Raw genomic sequence first — 11,540 nt, 5'->3', positions numbered from 1 at the left:
TTTTTTACTAGAAACAACAGTTTCCATATAAAAAAATCTTTGGAATAAATATCGTGGAAAAGGGAATTTTTTCCATAAATAGCAAATTATTGTTTAAACAATATAAATATTCACGTGCTCCAACCAAAATGTTTCTGATTTCAAATAATATGTAAATACTCACATTAAAAAAAAAAAAACATCAAAATCGGAGCTGTTTCTGAGGATTAAGAGGTAAAAACCTTCATTGACTCGACTAACTGGTTTGTCTGCTATTTTGTACTTTGAATGCAGGATCAACAGTTTCAATGACGTCTAATTTATATGTAGGATATTTATTATAAATGGCTTGTAGTTAAATACTCACCACAACTGTGACTACTTGTGCTTTGAAAATTGTAAGGATTATTTTTTTTAAACATTTAAAAAATCTTTGGAATAATACCATCTCTGAATTTATTTATTATTTATTAAACAAAAAATAATTAGCCGCTTCTCGAACAAATTGTGAAATGGATTCACTGTTAATAACTACAGCAGAAGAAAAGAATCAGATTCTAAAATTGTACAACATCGGTGAAGCTGAAATAAAAGAAGACGTCAACTTGATCAAAGCGTGGATAGTGAAACAACCTCATCTTCCACAAAATTTATCCGGTTTGTATCAAAACCTACACAGTTGACAATTCAAGATTTGTTATTGCAGATGATTGCATCGAAAAAGTACTATTGAGAAATAAATGTCGCGTAGAAAGAACCAAACAAAAGCTAGATAACTACTATTCACTTCGTGGACACAACAGAGACCTCATCCGTGACTTTGAAAATGTTGTTCCATCAGAACACGTTTCGTGAGTTCTCGATAGAATAAAATCTAAAGACAAGCTTATTTTATAAATTAATTTTAGTACGTACTTGCCAATGCCCAAGCTGACACCGAAACTTGAACGGATTCTTATTATGAAAATACTGAAACCTGAAGCAGAGCTGTACGACATCATGGAAGTCATTAAAATTAACCTGGCCACTACGGAATTGTTATTTAAATATGACGACAGCGTTGGGGTGCGTTATTTGTACGATTTTCAAGGTTTTACCCTGAGACATATGGCGAGAATGAATCCAGTACCGATCATAAAGCAAATATCCATGATAGAAGTGATTGTGAAGTTTTTCTCCCAATTTTCCGAATGTATGTTTGTTGACTTTTAGAAAGGCTATTCTTGTCGAATGTTGGGTGTCGATTTGGTTAACTTTCCGTCCTTTGCGAGCAAGATTATGGCATTGTTGAAAATGCTGTTGAGACCAAAAATATACGAAAGAGTAGGATTAACTTAGAGAATGTAGTACTTTGAGTAACAGTGATGTGTGATTTTCAGGTGAAAATTCACCCCAATTTGGAGTCCGTGTACGAAGTAATGCCGAAAGACTGTTTACCGAGTGAATACGGAGGTACCTACAGTACCATTCCAAAATTGACGAGTAATTTGTTACGCTTTGCTAAAATGCATATGAGTTTAGTATATTTTTAGAAATGTGGGACAAAGCGATACGAGATCATCGCCAGTTTTTCGTCGACAATTTTAACAATATTTCTTTGGAACATCTGCGTCCGTTAGAAGTACCTGACGGTGATGCGTTCGGAGTTCAGGGAACTTTCAAGAATTTAACTATCGATTAATAATTGTTTGGGTTTACGCCTATATTAATTTTATGTAGTTTTTTCCAAATAGTCAATAATCTTTGTTAATTGGTAATAAAACCAGCCACTTACTAAAGTTCTGTTTTTTAAAATCATCAAAGCTTTCCCACTGTCTTTCAAAAACTTCACAAGTGTTTGTTTAACCTGCTGGAATTTGGTAGTAGGTAAGTATAATCGTCATCGTTACCTAGCACACTCTTTTGTCATTTTTGTTCATTGATAAGAATCTGTCCAGTCATTGGGACTTATGGTAGGAACGTTCACAACTTCATTATTTTCTGGATTGGTAAGATATATTAGTTGACCATTCGTTCATCATTTTTGTTGCAACTACGAGGGGTCGTTTTTATATTCCCGGACTAGGCATGAAATAAAAAGATTAGAACAGCAACAAAAATATATTGTTGAATATAGGCTTTTTGCTTTTGAATACAAGTATTACATCGTTTCAATAACATTTTTAATCCATTATAAAAATATTAATTTGGTTTGTCTGCAAAATGCCTTTCAACAGCCGCTCTAAGTTCATCATCCACCCTTAGTTTTGTTCCCCTTAAGGTTTTTTTGAGATTTGGAAACGGCAAATAGTCACAGGGGACTAGATCTCGACTATAAGGCTGATGGTCAATTTTTACGAAGTCACATTCAGCAATGGCAGCTTTTGAAAATCTTGACTTCAGGACTGGTGCATTGTCGCGGAGTAACGGGACACCTTGCGTCAGTTTTCCGCGCCTTTTCACTTTAATAGAATCTCTGAAGCCATGCATTAAGTTTGCATAATACTCTCCTGTTACCGTACTACCCTTATCCAGAGAATCAATCATTAAAATTCCTTGCCAATCACAAAAAACAGTTGCCTGGCAGAGATCATCATCCAGTGATTTTTCGACCATACTTAAACAATAAAGCAATAAAGCAATTAGTCGATTTGGAAGAATAATCATCCCCGTATACGGCCAATACTTCTTCACGCATAATTTTTGGAGCTTTTCCTTGTTTTGTTTGGAATTTTATAACTGTTCGATATTCAAGTTTGTTCATTTTGATACGCGACAACACAAACTGACAGATATTAGGACTAATACTGCTGCAATTGTTCTCGAAATTGTCAAACACATTACTAAGGTATACGTGATTAAAAACCATGATGTCTAACACGTTGATTTTTGTCCAATAAAAATTCAAGAAAATAAACAACATTTTTATTACGTTACAATGTTTTATTAATGAATTTGAAAAAAAATCTAGCGCGCCGTGGATGTTTTAAATCACACACACCTTCTTCAGTGACTTATTTAGCATTTTCCATTTACAAGCAACCAAGTTTTCTAACCTAAGTTGTTCAAGGAAAAAATCTGACATACGTTGACATACGTACGGCCAGAGTACGGCGGTACACATAACCTCACCTCCGAACTCCGCCGGCTGAGTTAATTCAAGCAAGCAGAACAGCTTACTTGGCAGGGGTGAGGGACGAAGTAAGATACTAACCAATACTAAGATACTGAGATGGTAAAAGGAACGTGCCATTAAGTTAGTATCTTAAGTTAAACTCAGAATTAACTTAGTATTCTGCCAAAAGGAAAGCAGCAATTGTCTCCACCAAACAGTAGGCACACAAAACAGAAAAAGGTATTTGTTTCTTCAAAACCACATATCCACAGCGTTTTTTTTTTAAACACTCTTATTAAACCGCCGGATAAATGCAGCTTTGTTTTTATATTGCTTCTGTTCATGAACAATATTTAAATTCGGCACTGGTTGACCGCTATTTTTTAGATAAATTCAACCAAACTTCAGTATTTTTAAATCACTTACTTTCGTTTTGTCAACGTTAAAAGAGTGTAAATACTGCCAACACGCGTCAAAATCTCGTTTGCAACGAGCCTATGAACGTTGGGCGCCGACTTTGCCTGCCACAAACGGCCTCGTGAAACGTGACGTTGTCATGGCAACGCAACTCGACGCTGCATTCCATTGATACAGGATACGCGATCGAGAGCTCCAGAGCTGGCCGCCCTCCCCAAAGAGGAGAATGAATAATATGAAACTTATCGCGGACAGAGTTAGGTTACTATCTACAACCTTTGCATACGATACATCTACATACCTATATTATTGACATAAAATAAATAAATCAACCAATCTTTAATAAAAAATTTCACACATTTAAAAGAATATATTTTCCTTATGTCCTATATAAATTTCTGGGAGGGCGCCGCCCCAGAGCCCCCCCCCCTCACGGGCCGCCACTGCGCGAATTCCTCAGGTATGTTTTTTACCGTCTATTTGTACAGGGTGGGCTTCGGTGTGGGAGAGTCGGGGCGGTAAGCGCTTGGACCACTCGGTCGTGCGTGCGTGTTTTGTGAGGTTATGTTTTTTTTTTTGTGTGTGGAGTCACCAGTTAAGATCCTTCCGAGGAAGTTCTGGTGGTTGTTTCTGCAGAGCGCGAGACATGGGAGCCAAGGGCGTAGCAAAGGGGGGGGGCAGGTGGGCCCGGCCCACCCCAGAATCCTTCTGGCCCACCCCAGAGTAAAAGTGAAACACTTATTAAAAACAAGATACATCGGCAATAATATAAAAAAATCTAACACTAAAGCGCTTAAAACAAAAACAAATTGCAAAAAATAATTTTTAAATCTTCCCGCGCTCACGGAATTTCAAGCGAGGGCCGCGACTACGGCGCAGGACACAGCATGGTGGCAACAAACAAAATATCATTTGTTTACATTTGTTTGAAAGTGTACATGCAGTGTATTTTTCTTTATTTCAAGTTGGTTGTGCTGTGAAATTTGAATTTGTGACAGTTTATATTCTACCTATTTACTTACAATACGGCTGTTGTTTTTGATGCGAAGAAAGGTAAGTGTAATTACTAATTACAACTCACTCACTTTGTCACTTTGCCTAATTACAAATTAGGCAAACAAATATGCCTACATAATAATTAGTAATTATTGCTTTGCGTGAAGTTACTCATTTGCTTAGAAAAGATACACTTTAAAAAAATGTATGATCACAAGAGTGTGATGTAAATAATTTTTTCATCTTCCCTAACTGGTAAACACACCTTTACCTTTCAATTTAGATTTAGGTAGTTGCGGATGTAGTAAATTTCTGGAAGAGTACGGTAAATTTACGGTTAATTTACTCTTTTAGCAGTTACTTTAAAATTAAAGTGTTCATACGTTACTTTAATTCAGTGTAAAAAAACACATTTACTCTACGACATTTACATATATTATTTTTCCGATAAATATGTTTCTTTAATTTTTATTGACTTATTATAAATAATCATAATAGAGAAAATACAAATTATCGGATTGGCAGCTCTGTATGAGAATATAGCCTAAGGGAGTCCGTTTCGGCTCAGGGACGCGAGGGTCGCGGGTTCGATTCCGACCCAAGGCGAAAAAAAAAAGGCTATATTCTATCTCGTGATTCGGAAGTCACGTTAAGCCATTGGTCCCGGTCTATTGAGTTGGTCATCACGTCCCTCATAGATTTGTAAACCAGTCGTAGACTGTGTAACAACATTTTTCATAAAAATCTGCAAAAGTGCAAAATATAACATTTGGTCAGCCGAAAAGTCTAATACAAATGTCGGTCATTGTTTGACCTGACTTTTCATACGGTAGGTATTTTACAGCGCAGGTTCGAGGCGAAGCCGCGCTGCAAATAGTTATTTACATTACTTACACATTACACATTATTTATGATAAAGCTAACAGTTTTTTGGAGGTCCCTGAAAGCTTAAAATTTTCGTGGTATTTTACACGCTCCGTGCGGTAAAATGATAGATAAAATTAGATAAAAATATTAATCAATAGGTATGTATTTAAATCTACCAATAACAATAACTTCAAACAATAAGTCATCATTCTACATTAATTACACGCCAGCCTTGAGTTACCTTTTTTGTAAATATTATACTCATCGTAATAAATTTCTCATATTTTAGAGCGATACGTAATGAAGAAATTTAAAGATATAAGATCATTCTTTAGGAATCAGAATCCTCCAGTTCAGTCAAATGATATTAATAAAACCAAATCCAGTTCCGGCGATATCAGTACCACTAGTACCAGTGACACCAGTGTTGCTCCTGATGTCAGGCAAGAAATTAGCTGTCCTGCCAAGCCCGTTTCGCCCTTACCGTCATATTCTGCGGCTGGTACTAATACCAGTAAAGACGATCTTGGATCGTGAAACTGGTCCATCAAGGCCAATTTTACATTTTCCGAGGAAAAAAATCGGTGACAGACAGAGATGCTTTTCTTTAAAATATTATGAAGAATGCCCTTGGATTGAGTATAGTGTTAATGAAGACAAAGTTTACTGTTTTGTCTGCAGAAATTTCTACACTAAGGATTTACGTACTCAAAACGAAAAGTTTATTACAAGCGGCTATGATAATTGGAAAAAGATAGGAGAAGCATTACACAAACATCGAGATTCTTTAATACATAAGCGGTCCACGGAAATGCATATTGCTTTCAAACATTCGCTTGTTTCGGGAAGCGTGCAGGACAAAATCGTGACGCAACATGCAACAGAAATAGTTGAAAGAAAGCAATATTTGACCAAGCTTATAGAGTTAATAATGTGTTTGGCTCGTCAAGGAATGCCACTTAGGGGCCATCGTGAAGATATTCTTTCCCGGAATAAAGGAAATTTTTTAGAACTCTGTGACCTTTTCGCCAAATATGATGCCACATTTAAAATCTATTTAGAAAAAAATACAAATTATTGTTCCCCTCAAATTCAAAACGAGATAATTGCTACTATAGCTCAACTTACTCTATGTGAAATAGCAACTGAAGTGAAAAAATGCGGTTTTTATGCTTTAATGGCCGACGAAGCACGATCATTCAAAAAAGAGCAGTTATCGGTGGTAATAAGATACGTAAATAAAATGGAAGTTGAAGAGCGCTTTCTTACCTTCATTGATTGCTCTACGGCACGAGACGCACAGGGATTGGCGACTTATATTTTAGAAGCAATAAAGAAATGTGATTTGCATGATTTGCCCATAGTAGCGCAATCATATGACGGGGCAAGTGTTATGGCGGGTAAACACCGAGGCCTCCAAGCAATTATTAAAGAAACGCACCCGGAGGCAGTATACATACACTGCCTAGCACACAGGTATAATATTTTAATTACATTATTATGTCTTAATTAATGTACAATAATTAATTTTTTTATGTTAACTTTTCTCAGCGGTTACTTTACAAAATCTCTAAATGATGAAAATTCTCAAAAAATTCGGAGCTAATTCAATGATTATTTCAATTTCACAGGCTTAACTTAATAGTGGTAGATGCGTGCACCAACATATCTACAGTACTTGGATTTTTTAGTACAATAGAAGCTCTACATATACATCTCGCACACCCAGGTGTAAATGCACAACTGAAGAAACTTCAGGAATCACTTGATATCAAATCAAGTAGAGAAATTCACAGCCTAAGTGAAACTCGCTGGGCTTGTCGTTTCGAAAACTGTAAGGCTGTTTTAACAAATTACGAAGCCATCAAAACAGTTTTAGAAGACGAAGTAAATAACCGGCAAAATAAAAATTCAGTAGAAGCAATAGGTCTTCTAAATTGCATCTCGAAAGCAGATTTTGTAGTATGTCTGTTTATATTTAGATCTGTTTTATCAATGATAAACGTTTTGAGCAAATATTTCCAAAGTAAAGACGCTACATTAGGCCAAGCAGTTGATATTATCAAAAGCACCATAGCAACGTTGGAAGAGGACAGAAATAGTACGGAACACTTTCAAAAGCTATGGGATGAGATAGAGAAATTTTCGGACGCAAACGAAATTTCCTTAGAGCCGTTACGAGTGTCTAAAAAACGAAGACAACCAAATAGGCTGAATGATTTCATTGTCGACACCACCTTGGGGAAAAGACATGATGCAGACAATCTGGCATCATCAGCATCAGATGTAAATGCTTCTGAGTATTGGAGAACAAGTGTGTACCTTCAAGTCTTAGACAATATAATTAATCAATTCAAAAATAGATTTGAGAACTTGCCATTTGCAGAATCACTAGATTTTTTCATAAAGCTGGATTTCAGAAAGTCTGAAAGCTTCATTAATGCGTATAAAGACAGATTACTAGTAGATACGGACTTACTGCAAGCAGAAATTACAATTATAAGAAGTATTTTTAAGAATAAAAATTTAGACTTCAATTTGAGAAATTTAAAGCAGGAAATAAAAAAAGATTTTTTCCCTAATTATTACAAATTGCTACAGGTAAGTATTTTTTACATTTTTGTGATAACGTAATGCGCTTATGTTGCAATTTTAACGGGTTTCAAAAAAGGAAGATTTTTCTCAGTCTTAAATTGACAGAATTATGTTGAACTCCGATTTTATTTCAGGTTGCTATAACAATACCGGTAAGCTCGGCCGATTGTGAGCGCAGTTTTTCGGCAATGCGGCGGATAAAAAATTGGCTACGGGCATCTATGGAGCAAGAACGATTTTCTAATTTAGCTTTAATTAGCATTGAAAATTTATTTGTCAAAAATATAAGCGCAGATCAAGTAATGCAGGAATTTTTAAAGAAGAATAGAAGAATAAATTTCGATTAGTTAAACTGATAATAGATAGTGATGTGGTAAAATAAATATGTATAATATGTCTTTGCATTAAATTCTAACTGTTAATTACACTGAATTTTAACTACCTCTACCACCTATATACTTATTTAAAAGTTGAAAAGTTTGGTTTTCGTTGTCTATCATCTGTCATCTGTCTGTGGTCGGTCGGCAGCGGTGGTTTAAAATCTGGCCCACCCCAGCAAAAAATCATTGCTACGCCCTTGATGGGAGCCCGAGGCGTGGAATCTGGGAGGCCGTGAGCCGTGGCTGGGGGCCATTTTTAATGGTGGTCTTTGTTCCCCCACAGTGTTTCTCCTTGCGGGAGTTTTCGGAGCGGAGCGTCATCCGACTAGTGATGGGACATCGAACTTTGAACATCGATGTTGACATCGAAACCAACATCGAACTTTACCATCGATGTTAAGAAAACAAACATCGATGTCTTAAAGAAAAAGGATATTTTTATTTTTTAATATTTTATACAGTGAGTTTTTTTTAAGACTGGCCATAGGGTTTTACATGCTAATTTTTCAACCCCCTCTTAACTTTTGTTCCCATGAAAATATTCAAACCATTTTTGTAACAAAGTTGGAAGATTTTTTAAACTATCGGATAGATTACAATTCAATATACCAAACTGTCGAAAAAGTTGTGAAAAAAATATTTTTTAGCGCGCCGAAAGCGTCCAAAAGTGGTGCTGGTTCAACCGACGATGGCGCTACTCTGGCGGCCGCTCGACGTACTATTATTTCGGCGCCCTAATAGTATACGAGCCCTAACAACTAAATGTTCGGACAAGCATTGTTTTATTAGTGAAGAAGGCAGAAAGTAAAAATTTGAAAGAAATAACTTCCTTTTTTTTAAGTATACTGAACATCATTGAATATAATAAACATTACAATAACTAATAATCAAAATGAAACAATTAAAACAGAAAAACTTGGCAACTAAATGTTCGGACAAAATACTTATTGTTTTACAAACTTAATATTCAGTTACGTCCCCTTTTGCTTTTATGACTGCCTGAATCCTGGCGGGCATAGTTTTTACTAGATCCCCACAAAATTCTGGGGTAAAACGCCCATATTTTTTCGATTTGATTTTTTAAATCCTGAATTGTTCTCTGTGGGTGATTTCTCAAATAGCTTTTCATTTTGTGCCAAAGAGTTTCGATGACATTTAGGTCCGGACTATTTGAAGGCCATGAAAGAACATTTATGTTATGTTCACCGAACCATTTTTTAGTTGTTTTCGCGGTGTGACATGCTGCCCCATCTTGTTGGAAAATAAAATCATCTTGAGGATACAAAAACTGAAGAGTCGGTAATAAACTATTTTGTAAAACTTCTTGGTATTTTTCTGCATTTACCGTACCCTCAATAAAAATGAAAAGCCATGAGGGGTCCAAACTATGGATATGCAATATTTTCTGTCGGTGACCTCAAGTAATCCCTGTATTTGGTAATGATAAGGATGATTTTTTTTAGATATATTGAAATCATGTAGGTACATAGTTGATTGTTATTGTCAACATTACAAAATTTAATGATTTTTTTACGAACTGCTTGAACAGAAGAAAGATGTTTTCCACTAAATGGACACTTAATTTCAACTATTCCCTCATTTCCTACTAGAGCATCAGGAGATGCACCGAAATAGGGCAATGTTTTGTGCACAAACATGCCACATTGTTCATAATTAAAATTTAAAACTGTAGACGCTTCTTTTAATGCTTTTAACTCATTTTGTTGACCCCATCTTGTATACTTATTTCCTTCAAAATTTGAATAAAGTAAATTTTTTTATTTCATCCTGTGTCAAATTTCAATACTTTACGTCATCAGTTTGAATCCGGGAAAACGCAAAAAACGGCCGGACGCCGGTTAAGTGTTGCTATTGGAAACACAAAAGTAACAATCGCAATAACAATTATTTATTCAGGTTTAAGAAATGATTTATTCAAAACTACATCTAAATACAAATTAACAATTTAACTATTTCAGCCACAAAGAAGATGCACTTACTCGTACTTTCTCAGACTAAAAACGTTAGTTCACAAATAAAATAATACAACCATTTAAACCAAATCTAAAAAATAGGCCAGCCAGCATAACCTCTTCCGTAATTTTCTTCACATTATTTTCTGATTTCCATTTACAAAAATGGCTGAATTGTTTTTGATACCTTTCACCAGACTTGCTAGGTATTAATTCAGCACAGGCTTCTGTAGATTTTCTTACAATTTCTGGAGGATTTGCTTTAGAAGTCATTTTGACGCACCAAATTATTTCAACAAAATAAACAATTGCCAAACATCCGTTACTAATCATGTTCCAAAAATGTGACTAGATTTGGAGCTTTTGTTAAATTATTTTGAAATTAATTTCAATGTTTCTTTGAATCTTTGAAACGAAATTTGAGGCAGGATGAAATAAAATGCATAACGACATTCGTCCGGGAACTCATAGTTTACAGTACGTGTTAGACGTTTAAGGACGAGGCGACGAAGGAGCCGAGTCTTGAAACTCGAAACGAGCATAATTTATAACGTTAATTACTATAGAACCGTTAGCCGAGCGGTACTATCTCAATTTGCAAATTTTACCAAAATTTGAAGCAGTCAATTGTTTGAATCTTTCGTTATGCCATAATTTATTTTGGTGTTGACTCCTTGTAGATTCTTGTATGTTTTTATGTTTGGATAGTTCAATTAAAAACTGAGATGATTTTTGTTCATATTCCTCTTCATCCATTAAATTCGTCACTCCACCGTTATCCTTGACTGCTCCAGTTACTTTTGCTCGGGATGTTTTTTTTGTTCTTTCAAATTTTAAAGAGCGTTTGTATTTGGCACTCTTTCTTTTACTGCAATTATTTGCAAAACGTTTTACGTATTTTCCGGGACTGCGATGTGTCATAGCTTTATTAATTTTAATTAATTATTGTTAACGTTAAAAATTAAACTTTGCACATTTTTAATTAGCACGGTATTTATTAAATGCATTAATTACAGCATCCCATAGTTTAGAACTCTTTAAATCATCAACAAAGTCTACATCATTTTCAGGATTTTTGCAATTAGTGCTTGTTCAAAACAGATGTCGTGTCTACCAAAAACATGGTTTGGGGCATTCATAAGATCTTTCATCAAATTGACTTGCTTTTCATTTATAGATGTAAACTCGTTGGGATGTTTTTTGATTGCGGAATATACACCGATCCTCTTGCGATCCAAG

General features: G+C 35.3%; 2 protein-coding genes across 3 annotated transcripts in view; both read left to right on the top strand.

Moving 5' to 3' along the window:
- The window catches only part of LOC138139437 (alpha-tocopherol transfer protein-like), a 107,213-nt gene that overhangs the window by 76,001 nt on the left and 19,672 nt on the right, over window positions 1–11,540 (top strand). The window lies entirely within an intron of this gene.
- On the top strand, window positions 103–1,757 carry LOC138139435 (alpha-tocopherol transfer protein-like). 2 transcript variants are annotated; one of them, XM_069059710.1, is made up of 7 exons: window positions 103–377; window positions 469–636; window positions 686–830; window positions 888–1,137; window positions 1,192–1,302; window positions 1,359–1,461; window positions 1,512–1,757. In XM_069059710.1, exons 2-7 carry the CDS (start codon window positions 492–494, stop codon window positions 1,658–1,660), a joined length of 903 nt encoding a protein of 300 aa, XP_068915811.1. In that variant the 5' UTR covers window positions 103–377; window positions 469–491; the 3' UTR covers window positions 1,661–1,757. The 2 variants fall into 2 exon arrangements, with proteins under 2 accessions (XP_068915811.1, XP_068915812.1); XM_069059711.1 differs by having other exon boundaries at window positions 104–636; window positions 1,501–1,641.

This window comes from Tenebrio molitor, chromosome 9 (genome assembly GCF_963966145.1).
Source record: "Tenebrio molitor chromosome 9, icTenMoli1.1, whole genome shotgun sequence".
Lineage (NCBI taxonomy): Eukaryota > Metazoa > Arthropoda > Insecta > Coleoptera > Tenebrionidae > Tenebrio > Tenebrio molitor.
Note: the sequence above shows the minus strand (reverse complement) of the source record. Positions and strands in the feature narration are given on the sequence as shown.